General features: G+C 44.5%; 2 protein-coding genes across 2 annotated transcripts in view; both read right to left on the bottom strand.

Annotated features, from left to right (window-relative positions):
• Positions 1–3,143, bottom strand: part of LOC147117187 (leucine-rich repeat and death domain-containing protein 1-like) — a 71,701-nt gene extending 68,558 nt beyond the window's left edge. Inside the window, exon 1 of the mRNA XM_085989346.1 lies at positions 3,138–3,143. Within this exon, the coding sequence (XP_085845472.1) occupies positions 3,138–3,143 (6 nt within the window). The remainder of the gene's footprint in view (positions 1–3,137) is intronic.
• Positions 3,144–16,508: 13,365 nt separating this feature from the next.
• Positions 16,509–18,196, bottom strand: LOC147117186 (uncharacterized). The gene has a single exon (XM_085989345.1). It carries the CDS (start codon positions 18,129–18,131, stop codon positions 16,509–16,511), a length of 1,623 nt encoding a protein of 540 aa, XP_085845471.1. The 5' UTR covers positions 18,132–18,196.
• Between the last annotated feature and the right edge of the window lie 611 nt (positions 18,197–18,807).

Genomic DNA, 18,807 nt, shown 5'->3' with positions numbered 1-18,807 from the left:
AGCAGAAACGGATCCTCATGGCCCCACTGAAGTGCAGCAAGGTGCTGTCAAGCCACTTGCTAGCTCTGAAGTTGGGCTCACCCATGAGAGGGGTGTTGGTGCCAGACAACAAGTGGGGGCTCCTCTCCAAGCGCTCACACGACCATGCCGCTGCAAAGCCCTTGGTCAGAGCCCCACCAGAGTCCTCACCCAACTGAGATGGGCGTCTCAGCCCCTGCACAGCCGCAGGAGCAGCGGACTGTTGCCGAGCCCTCACAGGTTCGCAACCCCAGAGGACGCCCGTCAAAGGTGTCGAGACAGGAGCAGCAAGAAAGTGAGCAAGAGGCCTCCACATCTGCTGAAGCCACAGGGGAAGCACCACGTAAGAGCACGCGTAAGAGGAAGATAAAGCACAAGTAGTCACTTGGGTGTTCTGTTGTATTAATTTTTGACAAGCCATCCTTGAATTGTTATAATAAACAGATTTGATGGCAAACTGTTGAAGTTGTGGCCTGTGTCATTTTGCAAATGGGACTTCCACATTGAAGGCTTAGGGCGACTTGCAATTGTCAGTATGGTGGTCAGAGTGATAGGAATCTGTAGGTTCTTGTCCATTGTCGATGCTCTGGTAGGAAGGTGCGAGGCAAAAGTGTTTGATTGTGCAGGCTAAGCAAATCTGGCCAACATGAGTGCGTCCCTTGCATCCCGGGCAGCAATGTGGTCGTGCGCTGGTGCCTTCTGGCCTGTGCAGCTTCAGGTGGGTGAGCAGCAGCTTGCTGCTCCTGTTGTTCCTCCTGGTGTTGGTGGTGCTGTTGGTCAGGGTTCTGCTGCTGCCGCGGCTGGTCTTCGTCCGAATCTGACGTCCAGGAGGAAAGGAAATAAATGGTTCCCATGCTTCTGGCATATACCTCAGTTGAGGAAACGCTCAGTCAAGGTGGGGAGAGGGGTTTCCCAGGAGGTCACACTGGAGATGGGTGTCAGGCTCCAAACTTCCACAACAATGAGTAGGCCTGCTAAAAGTTCCCCCAGACCTGAGACAACAAAGTTCTGCCACCTACAAATGATCATTGGTGAAAACTCCTTTTTAATGGTGGAGCTGCAGCTGTTAGTAAGCAATCCACTTGTGAGGCCGCCAGGATTAACTGGCGTGTTCCAGAGGAGGTGTGCAGGATGGGGGAAATGTTAAAATCAGAAAGGCCTCTCAAAATGGGATTATAGAGGCAATAAATTAACTGGTTGTTAAGGGCCTTAAGGGCCTATCCCGCCTCTTGGAAGCGGGATGGAAACGGGGTCTGAAACCACGAATGTGGGAAAATTGCTCAGAGGCGGGATCGGACCCACCCGCCATTTTTTGCGAGTTTGACAACTCACGCCTCCAAACCCGCCTCCTCAGGCCTGGTAAGATCGAGCCCAAAGTGTCTGTTGTGTGTGTTTTAGCTCCACCCATTTCTCTGTGTTACAAAAAGTGTTTAACCCTTTTGCCTTGTCTTGGATTTTGAAAGTTTTAAGAATGTACGAATAAGGTTGTGCGCCCAGAATTGAAAAAAAACTTTGAACTACAATTTAAGTTAAGCTGGTGTGGAAAAACTGAGAAAACAAAAAGTTTGTTTAACAAAAGATTAAGTTCCAGTTTAAGATTTAACCTTGGAGTTGTGGGTGCTATGGTAAAATTTTCCAAAGCAGTTTGATTTGATTTGTTTAAATGTGAAAAACTAATTTTTCTCCAGTTGTATTCAATGTTTTTACAGTCATTTAGATAGACATCTGAAGAAAGGACAATAAGAAATATGATGTAATTTACTGCTTTCTGCAAGCATGTGCTATTTTGTTTTGTTTTATGTTCTATTCGTGTTTAGTTAATAAAATATTGATCTGAATTAAATTGGAATTATTAAAGGTAACAAACCTATTAAATTGTGAAAACATAACTGTCTTTTTCGATCGGGGAAGTTTTTTTTAAATTTCCGTGAAGTGACGCAATTGCGTGCGCCTGACAATGTTTTGCTCCACCTTCTTAAAAACCTGCAAAGGAGTTAACCCTTTCCACTGACAGCTGTTTAAGTTCACCAAGCAACAACTTCAGTATTACTGAATGAAATTTAAAGATACTGGACATTATTAAATTTAAGTTTCTTAATTTTAAGTTAATATTTCCCCACAGTAATAGAAGGAAAATTATGATTTGATAAATTAACCTCTTGGGCTCTAACCAGAGTCACAATGGATTCTCTTCTTTCTTTTGTTATATGGAAGTTACTTTGTAAACTAATTGCAGCACTTCTGTCTCTAATGTTAAAACACCGTGTAAACCATCTAGCCTGGGAATTACTTGTTTCTGAAATTGGAATTGATAAGATAAATTGATAGAAATGAAATTGAACATTGACAAAACCGGTCAGTCCAACAATACTGCTGTTTGGATTTGGGGATAATTTTGAAATGACAAAATGGACTCAGGCACTATATATTGGGTTACTTTTGGAAAAATAAAAGATCCTCTAAAATAATGATAAATACAAAGTGTTAACTTGGACCAAGTGAGAACGTTTGATCTATGTTTTCTATCTTAAATATTGTACTGAGCAGTCATTTATATTTAAATTGTCCATGACTATAACAAACCACTCTTGGTACAGGTATACAGTGTGTAAGTATAACAGATTTATTAAGCACTTTACATCTAGTACAAAGAAGTAATACTTAACAAGTTCTCTCCAGTGTCCTGGCCAATATTTATCCCTCAACCAACATCACTAAACCAGATTATTTGGTCATTATCTCATTGCTGTTTGTGGGAACTTGCTGTGTACAAATTGGCTGCCGCGTTTCCCACATTACAACAGTTACTACACTTCAAAAGTCCCTCATTGGTTGTAAAGTGCTTTGGGACATCCTGGGGATATGAGAGGCACTATATAAATGCAAGTCTTTCTTTCTTTCTATCTGACCTGGCCACTGCATCCCCAGCAATGGCTTCTTTTCACTCCTCCACAGCATCACCTCTGGAATTCCTGGCAGATCTATGCTTGGCCCCTTCCTCTTTCTTATCTACATGCTGACCCTCCATGACATGAACCCCTGGCATGGGGTCAACTTCCACATGTATGCTGAAGACAACAGCTCTAACTCTCCATCGCTTCTCTTGACCCATTGATTACCTGCATGTTGTCAAATTACTTGTTCAGAACCAAGCCTTGGATTCATAACTTCCCCCAGCTCAATGTTTAAAAAACCCCAAAGCCATTGCCTTTGGCCCTGCCACAATCGCCGCTTCATTGTCATAGAATGCACTCCCCCTCCCCGTTTTGCCAGTCAATGAGATCATGGCATAAATTAAATTTAAACTGTGTGTGAACTTGGCAAACCTTCAGGTTACCAGTGGAAGACTGTGCAGATATGAAAGGTCATCGACCTGAAACGTTAACTCTGTTTCTCTCTCCACAGATGCTGCCTGACCTGTTGCGTATTTCCAGCATTTTCTAAAAAAAATTTTTTTTTTTAATTACACAATTGCAAGCAAGCTTGTCCTCATCAATTGAACATGGCAAAGAATGCCAGAAAGCACTTCAAGTGGCTCCAACTCACCTGTGATATCTCTGCATATCAATCTTTTGATCTTCTCTAGCATATTGTCAATAAATTCTTCTGGCTCAGGAACATTTCATGCTTATGTAAATATGGCATTTGGGAATGAATTTAATTTTCTTTCTGCTTTTTTTTCTGCCCCTAAATTATCATGATCGCGAGTAATTGCAATTAGAATGAACATCTGCTGAAGTATAGAGATAGCCATGTCCTCATAATACAACCATTTGAGCTAAAGTGGAGGGACTGGAGTATGGTTAGCTTTATGACTTTCTTTTGTAGGGCATAGTGCAGATTCATCAGAATGATACCAGGGGTTAAATGATGAGGACAGGTTGCATAAACTTGGCTTATATTTCCTTGAGATTAGAAGATTGAGGAGCGATCTAATCAAGGTATTTAAAATGATTAAGGGATTTGATAGCGTAAAATGAAACTATTTCCTCAGGTGGGGAGATCCAGAACTAGGCAGCACAATCTTAAAATTAGAGCTAGGCTATGTAGGAGTGAAATCAGGAAGCACCTTTTCCACACAATGGATAGTGGAAATCTGGAACTCACTCCTCAAGAAGGTTATGGATGCTGGGTCAATTGAAATTTTCAAGACAGAGATCGATAGATTTTTGTTACGTAAGGGCATCATGGGATATGGAACAAAGGCCTAGAAATCCGATAGCGCGGGAAAACGGCTGGTGCCACTGCGGGGCGAGGTTAACTTCTGCCCATAAAAAGAGTGCAGGCAGCAATGCTATTTTGGTGCTGCCTGCTGATTTAAGTGATTGGAGCGCAGAACCTACCGTGCAAGGTACTCTCAGCAGGAGGCCCAATGTAGCATGGCATAGCGTCCCTGAAGCAAGGGTACATTGTCTTAAAGCTAGTCCGTCATTTTAGAAAGCAGTTTTGAGCCCTTAAAAGGGAACTGCCTTCTAAAATGAAAAAAAATACAAATGATTTAAAAATAGGCAGCCTTCAGCCTTTAGAGCTCAATGGCCTGCTGAAAAAAACCTATTAAAAATAACTCCAAAATGGCAGTCTTCAGCTCTTAAAGCTGACAGCCTTCTGAAAGTAAAAAAATGGGAAAAGTGCTTCAGCACTAATACAAATGGCTCAACAACCCAGGGTCTCGCAAGCAGTACTTCAGTTTTGTGCAGGGGGTCAACACTGTAAGAGAGGTCCTCTACCCACAGGGGACCATAAGGATGTGGAACCAGATCCCCGAGGCCATCACTGCCAGCAGTGTCGCCCCCCCATGACCTGGCTCCAGTGCCCAAAGAAGTTTCATGACCTCAGACCAGTGGTCAAGGTCAGTGACTGCATCATCAAAAGCCATCTCCTACCAACTACACCATTAGCCTCTCACACTGCTCATTGCATGACTCCCACATCTCACATTCCTAGCTTCAACTCACCCCCTTGGAGGAGAGGGTGCTGGCCATTCTTGGTAGGGGCATGGCTGAGCCCTTAGCCAGTGGCGGGGCTGAAAGAATACAACATGCTGGCATCCTCATATGTTATCCTTCTTCTCACATCCCACTTCCTCCTCATCCCCAATCTTTTCTGATTTACAAGGTGCACATGGTGTAATCATGCAGCTCTTGCTTTACCCCCCCCCCTTCAACACAGCCCTACATTTGTGCTTTCCTCATTTCACACACCCAAAAAAAATCTAGCCTGCCCAGCCAGTGGGTGACCAAGAAGAGGGAGAGGAGAGTGAAGAAGAAGAAACATTGTCACTCAATTTCACACTCCCAGCCACCAGCTCCTCGAAGTCATACTGCAAGGCCATGTGCAGTGTCCCCCACTGAAAGTCAGCTGCAATCCACCAGCCATGCTGCAGCCACTGGGGTAGCACTGCGTGACATCACGAGGATAGGCAAAGGCACACACAAGACAGTCACTAAGAGATTGCAAAAGTGTGATTAGTTGATTTCTTGATGTCATATTGGATGCATATACGGATAAAGTTGGATTGGAAAGTTTGCTTTGTGGTGGCTTTTATTTCAGCATTGTGGCCAAGAGGACGCTGTGATGGTCAGTAACAGAGGGAAGGTAAGATGTGGGACTAATGTTGATAGGGGAATTGGGGTTGTCGTCACTGGTTAATGGTTCCATCCCGGATATCCCGGCCAGAAAGTGGCTGTCTGAGTTGCATCCTTCCTTCCACTTCCTCCTCTTCTGCATATTCCTTTTCGGCATATTCCTCTTCTGCATCTTTCTATTCTGCGTCTTCTTCTTCTGCGTCTTCCTCTTCCCTCTGTGAGCAGCTTATCTAATTTGCTCCCTCTGCTTCATCTCCATGTGCCCCCCAGGATGGTGAGCAAGTGGTCTCCTCAGAGGCAAAATACTGCAGAGGCTGGAAATCTGAAATAAAACCAGAAAATGCTGGAAATACTCAGCAGATCAGGCAGCATCTCAGCCTGAAAAGTTAATTCTGTTTCTCTCTCCACGGATGCTACCTGACCTGCTGAGTATTTCCAGCATTTTCTGTCTTCTCAGAGGCCTTCCTTTACCATCCAAAGCCTTGAAAGCATCCAGCAGCACTCCCTGCACACTTTAACAGCTTTAAAAATCTATTTAGTGCACCAAGTCACTACTTCAATAATTTAAAAATCCAAACTTACCTGAAAGATGTGTGTGTGCCTTTAAGGAGCGCCGACAGGATCACTGCAGGGCTGCTTCACGCACGTTTTTCTGTATGTATTCAGGACACACTGCTATGGAGAGCTAGAACATCCAAAATAGCAGTCGTGATGTCAAGTCAAACGTTGCACGCCAACTGATGTCACCATCTGCTTATTTAAATTTGAGAGGCTAGCGCTGTCAACGGCAGTGCTATGGCCCTCACCAAAAAGGTGGCCATTGCGTCCCGCTCCGGAAGTGGGTGAAAGCGAGGCGACCACCATTTTTTCAACAAAACCAGCCATAACAGCCGACGCTGCACCGGGAAATTTATAGGTCAAAGGAAGGTAAATGGAGTTGAGGTACAGATCAGCTATGATCTAATTCTTATTTTTATTCATTTATGGGATGTGGGCGGTGTTGGCAAGGCCAGCATTTATTGCCCATCCCTAATTGCCCTTGAGAAGGTGGTGGTGAGCCACGTTCTTGAGTGCGTCGGCGGGTGTTTCAGCGGCAGCAGCGGGGCTATAAAAGTCCCAGAGACCCAGGTAAGGCCTCAGTGCGTCGGCGGGTGTTTCAGCGGCAGCAGCGGGGCTATAAAAGTCCCAGAGACCAGGTAAGGTCTCACAGCGTCGGCAGGAATTCAGCGGCAGCAGCGGGGCTATAAAAGTCCCAGAGACCAGGTAAGGTCTCACAGCGTCGGCGGGAATTCAGCGTCAGCAGCGGGGCTATAAAAGCCCCAGAGACCAGGTAAGGCCTCACAGCGTCGGCGGGAACTCAGCGGCAGCAGCGGGGCTATAAAAGTCCCAGAGACCCAGGTAAGGCCTCAGTGTGCCAGCGGGAATTCAGCGGCAGCAGCGGGGCTATAAAAGTCCCAGAGACCAGGTAAGGCCTCAGTGTGCCGGCGGGAATTCAGCGGCAGCAGTGGGGCTAAAGAAGTCCCAGAGACCAGGTAAGGTCTCACAGCGTCGGCGGGAATTCAGCGGCAGCAGCGGGGCTATAAAAGTCCCAGAGACCCAGGTAAGGCCTCACAGCGTCGGCGGGAATTCAGCGGCAGCAGCGGGGCTATAAAAGTCCCAGAGACCAGGTAAGGCCTCAGAGACCAGTCTCCAGTCTGGGAACTCGGAGGGAAGGAGAGAGGTAAAAAGTAATCCAAGTGTGACGTCACCAGAAAGCGGGTAAGTGATTGGTTGGTGAGTATTTCTCCCTTTTGAAGCTTAAATCTCTTTGGTTTATAGTTTCTAAGGTGTGATATTCACCATCTAGAATAGGGGCAGAGGGTATTTAAGAATAATATTAATAAATTTAATTAATTACATAGAATGGGAGATCAGGTGATGTGTTGCTGCTGCAATATGTGGGAGCTGGTGGTGATCACATTTGCAGTAAGTGTTGGCTGCTCGAGGAATTCCGGCTCCGTGTTGAAGAGCTGGAGTCCGAGCTTCAAACACTGAGACACATCAGGGAGGGGGAGAGTTACCTGGACTCTGTGTATCAGGAGGTAGTCACACCAATTAGATTAATTAATTCAGATGTAGTCCGTGGCCAGGGTCAGGATGGTGTGACTAGAAGTGAGGCAGGTACGGGGATCCAGGAGGTAGTGTTGGAGGAGCCGCAGCCCTTGCACTTGTCCAACAGGTTCGAGGCTCTTACTCCCTGTGAGGATGGGAACAGGGACTGCGGGGAGGATGAGCAACCTGGCCACAGCACCGTGGAGCAGGGGGCCATTCAAGTGGGGGGAGTTAAAAGAAATGTTGTAGTGGTAGGGGATAGTATCGTTAGGGGGATAGATAGAGTTCTTTGCAGCCGCGAGCGAGAGTCCCAAAGGCTGTGTTGCCTGCCTGGTGCCAGGATTAAGGACATCTCCTCTGGACTGGAGAGAAACTTGGAGTGGGAGGGGGAGGATCCAGTTGTCGTGGTCCATGTTGGTACCAACGACATAGATAGGACAAGGAAGGAGGTTCTGCTGAGGGAGTTTGAGCAGCTAGGGGCCAAATTAAAAAGCAGAACCACAAGGGTAATAATCTCTGGATTATTACCTGAGCCACGAGCGAATTTGGCTAGGACAAATAAAATTAGAGCGTTAAATGCGTGGCTCAAAGACTGGTGTGGGAGAAATGGGTTTTGCTTCCTGGGACACTGGCACCAGTACTGGGGCAGGAGGGAGCTGTTCTGTTGGGACGGGCTTCACTTGGCCAGTGCTGGGACTAGAGTCCTGGCGGATCATATAACTAGGGCTGCAGAGAGGGCTTTAAACTAACTAGTGCGGGGGAGGTTCCTAGAGAGCAAATAATAAAAATGACAACAGAGAAGGTCATAGACTTAGGTAGCAGTGGGGAAATTAAAAACCAGAGCGTGTCAGGAAGGGGCAGAAGGTATGGAGTAAAAGGTAAAGTAATAAAAAGGGCAAAAGCAGGAACTAAGTGTCACAAAACATCTTTGAAAGTTCTCTATCTGAATGCACGTAGCATTCGTAACAAAATAGATGAGTTAATGGCACAAATAACTACATATGGGTATGATCTTGTGGCCATTACAGAAACATGGCTGCAGGGTGACAATGCCTGGGAATTAAACATACCAGGTTATTTAACGATCAGGAAGGACAGGCAGGAAGGAAGGGGAGGTGGGGTGGCTATGTTAATAAAGGAAGGAATCACTGTAATACAGAGAAATGATATTGGGTCAAAAGATCAGGATAATGAAACAGTTTGGGTGGAGGTAAGGAATAATAAGGGGAAAAAAACACTAGTGGGCGTAGTCTATAGGCCTCCGAACAGTTGCAACTCTGTTGGACGGAGTATCAATCAGGAAATAGCTGAGGCTTGTAATAAGGGAACATCTATAATTATGGGGGATTTTAACTATCATATTAATTGGACAAATCAAATTGGGCAGGGCTGCCTTGAGGATGAGTTCATTGAGTGTATTAGGGATGGGTTTCCTGAGCAGTATGTAACTGAACCGAGCAGGGGGCAAGCAACCTTAGATCTGGTCCTGTGTAACGAGACAGGATTAATTAAAATGTCCTAGTAAAGGATCCCCTTGGAATGAGTGACCATAACATGGTTGAATTCCATATTCAATTAGAGGGTGAGAAGGTTGGATCTCAAACAAGCGTGCTAAGCTTGAATAAAGGAGACTATGAAGGTATGAGAGCGGAATTGAGTAGAGTGGATTGGGAAAATAGATTAAAGGGTAAGACGATACATGATCAGTGGTGTACATTTAAGGAGTTATTTTACAACTTCCAAAAAATATATATTCCACTGAGAAGAAAAGGGTGTAAAAGAAAAGACAGCCATCCGTTGCTAAGTAAAGAAATTAAGGATAGTATTCGACTAAAAACAAGGGCATATAAGGTAGCCAAATCTAGTGGGAGGATAGAGGATTGGGAAAACGTTAAAAGACAGCAAAAAATAACAAAAAGATTGATCAAGAAAGGGAAGATAGATTATGAAAGTAAATTAGCAAAAAATATAAAAACAGATAGTAAGAGTTTTTATAGTTATATAAAAAGAAAAAGGGTGGCTAAAGTAAATGTTGGGCCCTTAGAGGATGAGACCGGGAAATTAATGGTGGGAAATATGGAGATGGCAAAAACACTGAATGAATATTTTATATCAGTCTTTACAGTAGAAGACACTAAGAATATCCCAACACTGGACAAACAGGGGGCTAAAGGGGGGGAGGAGCTAAACATGATCAAAATCACTAAGGAAGTGGTACTCGGTAAAATAATGGGACTCAAGGCGGATAAATCACCTGGACCGGATGGCTTACATCCTAGGGTCTTGAGGGAAGTGGCGGTAGGGATTGTGGATGCATTGGTAATAATTTTCCAAAACTCCCTGGACTCAGCAAAGGTCCCGGCAGACTGGAAAACTGCTAATGTAACACCCTTATTTAAAAAGGGCAGTAGACAGAAGGCTGGAAACTATAGACCGGTTAACCTAACATCTGTGGTAGGTAAAATTTTGGAGTCCATTATTAAGGAGACAGTAACAGGACATTTGGATAATCATAATTTAATAGGACAAAGTCAGCATGGTTTTATGAAGGGGAAGTCATGTTTGACAAATTTGCTGGAGTTCTTTGAGGAAGTAACATATAGGGTGGATAAAGGGGAACCAGTGGACGTAGTGTATTTAGACTTCCAAAAGGCATTTGACAAGGTGCCACACAAAAGATTATTGCTTAAGATAAAAAATCACGGGATTGGGGGTAATATTCTGGCATGGATAGAGGATTGGCTATCTAACAGAAGGCAGAGAGTTGGGATAAATGGTTCATTCTCAGACTGGCAATCAGTAACTAGTGGTGTTCCGCAGGGGTCAGTGCTGGGTCCCCAACTCTTTACAATCTATATTAACGATTTGGAGGAGGGGACCGAGTGTAACATATCAAAGTTTGCAGATGATACTAAGATGGGAGGGAAAGTAGTGAGTGAGGAGGACATAAAAAACCTGCAAGGGGACATCGACAGGCTAAGTAAGTGGGCAGAGATTTGGCAGATGGAATACAATACTGGAAAATGTGAGGTTATGCACTTTGGCAGGGAAAATCGTAGAGCAAGTTATTATCTTAATGGCAAGAAACTGGAAAGTACTGAAGTACAAAGGGATCTGGGGGTCCTGGTGCACGAAACTCAAAAGGTTAGTATGCAGGTGCAGCAAATGATTAAGAAGGCCAATGGAATGTTGGCTTTCATTGCTAGGGGGATAGAATATAAAAATAGGGAGGTATTGCTTCAGTTGTACAAGGTATTGGTGAAACTGCACCTGGAATACTGCGTAGAGTTTTGGTGTCCATACTTAAGAAAGGACATACTTGCTCTCGAGTCAGTACAAAGAAGGTTCACTTGGTTAATCCCGGGGATGAGGGGATGGACATATGAGGAGAGGTTGAGTAGATTGGGACTCTACTCATTGGAGTTCAGAAGAATGAGAGGCGATCTTATTGAAACATATAAGATTGTGAAGGGGTTGGATCGGGTGGATGCGGGGAGGATGTTCCCGATGATGGGTGAAACTAGAACTAGGGGGCATAGTCTTAGAATAAGGGGCTGCTCTTTCAAAACTGAGATGAGGAGGAACTACTTCACTCAGAGGGTGGTAGGTCCATGGAATATGCTGCCCCAAAAAGCTGTAGAAGCTACATCATTACATAAATTTAAAACAGAAATAGACAGTTTCCTAGAAGTAAAGGGAATTAAGGGTTATGGGGAGCGGGCAGGAATTTGGACATGAGTCTAGGTTCGGATCGGTCATGGCCCTGTGGGTAGCGGAGCGGGCCCAGGGGCCATGTAGCCTGATCCTGCTCCTATTTCGTGTGTCTAATTCTGTTAGATTCAGGAGATGGTTCTGTGATAGTGGATTGGCGGTTAGGATCAGATCAGCCATGATCTTATTGAATGGCGGAGCAGGCTCGAGGGGCCGATTGGCCTACTCCTGCTCCTATTTCTTATGTTCTTATGTTCTAACCGCTGTAGTCCGTGTGCTGAAGGTACTTCCACAGTGCTGTTAGGTAGGGAGTTCCAGGATTTTGACCCAGCGACAACGAGGGATCGGCGATATACTTCTAAGTCAGGATGGTGTGTGACTTGGAGGGGTACTTGGAGGTGGTGGTGTTCCCATGCGCCGGCTGCCCTTGTCCTTCTAGGTAGAAGAGGTCGTTGGTTTGGGAGGTGCTGCCGAAGAAGCCTTGGTGAGTTGCTGCAGTGCATCTTCTAGATGGTACACACTGCAGTCACGGTACACTGGTGGTGGAGGCAGTGAATGTTTAAGGTGGTGGATGGGGTGCCAATCAAGCGGGCTGCTTTGTCCTGGATGGTGTCGAGCTTCTTGAGTGTTGTTGGAGTGGCACTCATCAAAGCAAATAGAGAGTATTCCATCAGACTCCTTACTTGTGCCTTGTAGATTGTGGAAAGGCTTTGGAGAGTCAGGAGGTGAGACACACACCGCAGAATACCTAGCCTCTGACCTGCTCTTGTTGCCACAATATTTACATGGCTGGTCCAATTAAGTTTCTGGTCAATGGTGACCCCCAGGATGTTGATGGTGGGGGATTCAGAGATGGTAATGCCGTTGAATGTCAAGGGGAGGTGGTTAGACTCTCGCTTGTTGGAGATAGTAATTGCCTGGCACTTCTGTGGTGCGAATGTTACCTGCCACTTATCAGCCCAAGCCTGAATGTTGTCCAGGTCTTGTTGCATGCAGCTATGGACTGCTTCATTATCTGAGGAATTGTGAATGGTGCTGAACACTGTGCAGTCATCAGCGAACATCCCCATTTCTGACCTTATGTTGGAGGGAAGGTCATTGATGAAGCAGCTGAAGATGGTTGGGCCTAGTACACTGCCTTGAGGAACTCCTGCACCGATGTCCTGCGGCTGTGATGATTGACCTTCAACCACCGACACCATCTTCCTTTGTGCTCGGTATGACTCCAGCCAGTGGAACGTTTTCCCCGATTCCCATTGACTTCAGTTTTACTAGGGCTCCTTGATGCCATACTCGGTGAAATGCTGCCTTGATGTCAAGGGCAGTCACTCTCACCTCACCTCTGGAATTCAGCTCCTTTGTCCATGTTTGGACCAAGGCTTAATGAGGTCGGGATGCGAGTGGCCTTGGCGGAACCCAAACTGGGCATCAGTGAGCATGTTTTTGATGAGTAAGTGCCACTTGATAGCACTGTAAATGACACCTTCCATCATTTTGCTGATGATTGAGAGTAGACTGATGGGGCAGTAATTGGCCGGATTGGATTTGTCCTGCTTTTTGTGGACAGGACATACCTGGGCAGTTTTCACATTGTCGGATAGATGCCAGTGTTGTAGCTGTACTGGAACTGCTTGGCTAGAGGTGTGGCTAGTTCTGGAGCACAAGTCTTCAGTACGATAGCCAGAATGTTGTCGGGGCCCATAGCCTTTGCTGTATCCAGTGCGCTCTGCCGTTTCTCGATATCACGTCGAGTGAATTGAATTGGCTGAAGACTGGCTTCTGTGATGGTGGGGACCACAGGAGTAGGCCGATATGGATCATCCACTAGGCACTTCTGGCTGAAGATGGTTGCAAATGCTTCAGCCTTGTCTTTTGCACTCACGTGCTGGGCTCCACCATCATTGAGGATGGGGATATTCATGGAGCCTCCTCCTCCCGTTAGTTGTTTAATGGTCCACCACCATTCACGACTGGATGTGGCAGGACTGCCGAGCTTTGATCTGATTTGTTGATTGTGGGATCGCTTAGCCCTGTCTATACATGCTGCTTCCGCTGTTTAGCATGCATGTAGTCCTGTGTTGCAGCTTCCCCAGGTTGGCAACTCATTTTTAGGTACGCCTGGTGCTGCTCCTGGCACGCTCTTCTACACTCCTTATTGAACCAGGATTGGCCTCCTGGCTTGGTGATAATGGTAGAGTGAGGGATATGCCGGGCCATGAGGTTACAGATTGTGGTGGAATACAATTCTGCTGCTGCTGTTGGCCCACGGTGCCTCATGGATGCCCAGTTTTGAGCTGCTAGCTCTGTTCCGAATCTATCCCATTTAGCACAGTGGTAGAGCCACTCAACATGATGGTGTCCTGGGTGTGAAGACAGGACTTCGTCTCCAATACTGTCATGGTGAGGACGAGGTCAAGTAGGTTTTTCCCTCGTGTTGGTTCTCTCACCACCTGTTGCAGGCCCAGAGAGGCAGTTATGTCCTTCAGGACTCGGCCAGCTCGGTCAGTAGTGGTGCTACCGAGCCACTTTTGGTGATGGACATTGAAGTCCCCCACCCAGAGTACATTCTGTGCCCTTGCTACTCTCAGTGCTTCTTGCAAGTGGTGTTCAACATGGAGGAGTACTGATTCATCAGCTGAGGGTGGGTGGTGGGTGGTAATCAGCAGGAGGTTTCCTTGCCCATGCTTGACCTGAAGCCATGAGACTTCATGGGGTCCGGAGTCAATGTTGAGGCCACTCCTTCCCATCTGTATACCACTGTGCCACCACCCTTGGTGGGTCTGTCCTGCTGGTGTAACAGAACATACCCAGGGATGGTGATGGAAGAGTTTGGGACATTGGCTAAAAGTTATGATTCTGTGAGTATGACTATGTCTGTGGGACAGCTCTCCCAATTTTGCAACAAGTCCCCAGATGCTGGTGAGGAGGACTTTGCCGGGTCAACTGGGCTGGTGTGCCGTTGCTGTGTCCGATAATTTTTTTGTGTGGTACCTTGTCAAAGGCTATCTGAAAGTCCATATACACTTGATCCACTGCATTTCCCCATATCAATCACCTCCTCAAAGAACACTATCAGGCAGAATAATCAGTTTGCAATTTTAAAACTACTGCAGATTTCTGCTCCTAAAGTTTGTTTAGGTTGTTTTTAAAATTGTGCCAAATTGGGCTCAGATTCGCTCAGTTCATTCTCCTCCCTGCCCCTGAAATTCGGGTGAACTCAGATGTCAGGTTTCAATTTGGCTTAATTCTGAACTACAATTAGGAAATGAGAAAGTTCAGACTAAAATCAATTTAAAGTGTAGAGTGTTCTTTGATTGAATTACTGGCGTATTTAAATGATTCTAGAACATACAATGATTTGGAAAAACAATTAATGTATAGGAGTTGAGTGTTTTTTGCTTTTTCTATATCCTTTTAAGCCTATATTGAAATCTGAAACAAAATAAACTATACTGCAGCTTTCCCAGCTCACAGTCAAACTCCTCCTTACAACTGTTTTGTTTTCCTCCTCTCACACTTTTCTTAAGTTCTTAAATATTTATTTTCTAAAGTCAAGTAATATACTAAGCAAGGTATAGAAATTATCAAATCATTTTGATATTTCATTAACTAGTAGAAAATTCCAATGTCAAGCATGAAATCAGCCGTGACACCATTTGAGAAGCACATGCAACTTGCACCGTTTTTTGACACTAGAAATATGAAACAACTATGTTGGAATCAGGTAGAGAACAAGAAAGAGGGACAAGAGGGCTCCAGATTCATGGTGACTTGCTGCATGCTCCTCAATCTGGCGCTCATGAGACCAGCCATTACCACCAGCAATTGTGCCAGAGGGTCAAGCTCAAGAGCCACAGAAGGGGGAGGAGGTTGAGGAGAAGAGAGGGATAGGAGGGCGAGATGGACTCCTTCCCCCCAGTGGGTACAGGACATCTCTCCTCCTCTAGACCTCCAGTGCCGTGCCCAAGGACCTGTATGCTCTGAGCCATCTTGAAACCAGCAGCTGTGTGTCAGCCAGCCCACTCCACATCTTCAATGGAAGTGGGTGAGTGGATCCTACATATACTGCTCCATGAAAATTGCGTCTAATCAGCGCTTGTGTGCTAAACCTGCAGGTGTTTCTGGTTTAGCCCCTCCAGGCAAACTCAAATTATAGTAATCAGCAAGTAGGACCAAAATTGCATGCTAAAACAAGACTTTCAAACAGATGAGTCTTATTAGCAGAGCACCCATTTAGTGCCTGTTTCCACCCTTTCACCGAAATAAGCCTGTGTTTTCAAAATTATTTTTATCTTGTATCAGAACCCGAGCATTACAGTCTCGAGTCAAAAGATTATGGGTTTGAGCCCTACTCTAACAGTCCCAGCAAGCGAAGACAAGAGGTCCAGTTTCTGAATACTGGGTTGACATTAAGCAAGATACTCGGATCAAATGCGGTCAGAGTGGCCCTCTCCCATTGTGGCCCCGATGAGCAGGAGACTAGAGCTCCAGTCTCTGAATACTGGGTTGACATCCAGCAAGGTGATGGGAGTGGAGAGGTGACCCCCCACCCCCCCCATCGCATCTCGCCAGTTCTCCTGCTAGGGAGTTGTGAGTCAGCCTAATGACCTGTCCACGTCAAAAAGGGACTACATTACAGAAACAACCCAGAGCACGATCTGTCGGATGTAAAGGCTTGGAAGAAATGGTTTCCCTCATGTGCTGTTAGGCACAGAAGAGAAGAATTCAGAATTCAGAAACCGAGGTGAAGGCAAGGCTATAGTGCTAGACAGCGCAAAGTTGTTAAAAATACAAGGTAGATCAAGAAGTGGTGATTAAGTGACATCAAACTTGGTCTTTCAAAGTTTGTGGATTGTAGAAAGAAGGCTGAGATAAGTAAGGAGTTCAATTGTTTTGAGCTTCTAAGAAAGAATGTTATGAGAAGATGGTGAAAGATTTCAACACATCCAAGATTCAGGGAGGCGAAAGAAATTATAGAACCAGAGGTTTACAGCACAGAAAGAGACCATTAATCCTATTATGTTTTTCCTGGCACTTTGCTAGAACAAAACAAAACTAATCCCACTGTCACAATCTCTCCCCGTAGCACTGTATCGTTCTGTCTCAAATATTTATCCACTTTTCCCTGAAAAAATGTAATGGCCTCTGCCCCAGCCACTCCCTGTGGCAAACCATGCTCCAACAGCTCGCTGTATAAATTATTTCAATCATTATTGAATAGGGCAGCGTCCTTACCTTAAAACCATCCAACTGACTGATTTTCAGTTTTCTCAGTGTTTTTAAATGACATATTTGAATTGGAAATAAATCAAAGTGATTATTAGAAAAATTAAGGTCCACAATCTTCTGTAGATTTAGAACATCCCATGGAATATTTTCTATTTGGTTGTTAGATATATCAAGTAGCTTCAAATTGGGTAGTCTGCATAAATTATTGGAAAAGGTGTTAAATTTGTTATTTTCAAGATGAAGAACCTGAAGATTAAACAAAGCAGAAATTTGCACTGGAATGTTTCCAAGTCTATTTTCACTCAAATTCAAGTAATTCATGTTCCAAAGTTTGCATAAATGAATGGGAAATGAAATGAGCTTATTTGCACTTAGATTGAGGTATTCCAGCTCCCTCATGCAGCACACATCAGAAAGTATTTCAGTGATACGATTGCCACTAAGATCCAAATACTGCAACTCAGATATCAAGCATAAAGCAGCTGGAAATTGCAAAAGATTGTTGTGACTGAAGTTGATTCTGGTGATTCTAAAACAATTTTTGAGTTCAATAGGAATTTGATCCACCATATTATGAGAAATATCTAACTTTGAAAGGTAGGCGACATGTGACATACCCACTGGCAGACTTTTCAGTTTATTTTTGCAAGCAGAGAATTCTATCATATTATACAGATTGCCTATCTTTGGAGGCAGGTGTGTGATCTGATTGCCATCGAGTAAAAGTTGTTTAATTCTTACACAATTGGAAATTTCATTTGGGAGATTTTCTAATTGATTATTCTTTAGTTGGAGAATCCGTAGTTCCTGCAGTTTCTCTATTTTCTCTGAAAGGCTGGTCAACTGATTTTCACACAATCTTAGTTCTTCAAGATCAAACAACTCAAAACACTGCAATGGCAAAAATGTTAACTTGTTATCATTCAGAGACAGTTCTCTTAAGTTTTTCAGCTCAGAAATCTCCATTGGTAGGCTTTGAAGAGAGTTTCCTGACATGTCAAGCTTCCTTAACTCTGGAAGCAGGCATATGGCTCTTGGGAAAACAAATATCCTATTATGGTTTAGTTTGAGAACACGCAAACTCTTCAGCCTGGCTATAGTTTCTGGTAACGTGGTTAGTTGGTTTCCTTTCAAAGCCAGCATTTCTAACTTTATCAGCTGTCCAATTTCAGTGGGTAACTGCGAAATATTATTTTGATTAAGATAAAGCTGCCTCATTTGGTTAAATATACCAATTTCACCAAGAATAGATGTGATTCTGTTGTGGCTGATATCTAAAGCTTCCAGATTTGTAAACAGATAAAGTTTTGATGGAAGTGAGGTTAAATTCTTTCCTTTAATTGATAATGCTTCAAGCTTAGCCACCATGGTGTGATCAACTTGCAAATCATCACTCTCTGAAAATAGTAACTTTGTAGCATATTCTAGTGTATCAGGGTCTGATAATTCTTCCCAATCTTCTGAAAGCAGAGCGATACCACTAGGACCTGCAGCCATCTTTCCTCGACTAATCTTTACTTACTTTCATTTCAAATTTGTTGAGACTACATTGAGTTGCTTGCTTTATCATTGGACAACACTAAAAATAGAAATAAAGTCATACACTAATGTTCATGCAAAGGAGTATTACACTTAGTTTAATTTAAATTTGAAATAAAAACTGTAATCAGAATAAAACTGCACACGCCACACAAAACTGCAACATATTTTCAAAGGATTTGTATAGAGCTAACACAGGCTCCCAGGTTTGTGAATGTCATTCTAAGGTTGCTATCAAATGTGTTAGCTGTCTAACGTGACATCCTTTGATTTTCCCTTCAGCTAGGAGAGTGCTTAGACACATAGAAACATAGAAGATAGTAGCAGGAGTAGGCCATTCGGCCCTTCGAGCCTGCTCTGCCATTCAATGAGATCATGGCTGATCATCCAAATTCAGTACCCTGTCCCTGCCTTCTCCCCATATCCCTTGATCCCTTTAGCCTCAAGAAATATATCCAACTCTTTCTTGAATATATTTAATGAACTGGCCTCCACCGCCCTCTGTGGCAGAGAATTCCACAGGTTCACCACTCTCTGGGTGAAGAAATTCCTCCTCATTTCAGTCCTAAATGGCTTACCCCTTATCCTTAGACTATGACCCCTGGTTCTGGACTCCCCGGCCATCAGAAACATC

Source organism: Somniosus microcephalus, chromosome 5 (genome assembly GCF_052327205.1).
Source record: "Somniosus microcephalus isolate GS21.2 chromosome 5, FLI_Smic_1.0, whole genome shotgun sequence".
NCBI classification, from domain to species: domain Eukaryota; kingdom Metazoa; phylum Chordata; class Chondrichthyes; order Squaliformes; family Somniosidae; genus Somniosus; species Somniosus microcephalus.
The sequence above is the reverse complement of the archived record's forward strand: the minus strand, read 5'-3'. Positions and strand labels throughout refer to the sequence as shown.

What these genes read in the sequence shown, in the direction of transcription:
- LOC147117186 (XM_085989345.1), bottom strand. Translation starts at nt 18,131, where the DNA reads ATGGCTGCAGGTCCTAGTGGTATCGCTCTGCTTTCAGAAGATTGGGAA.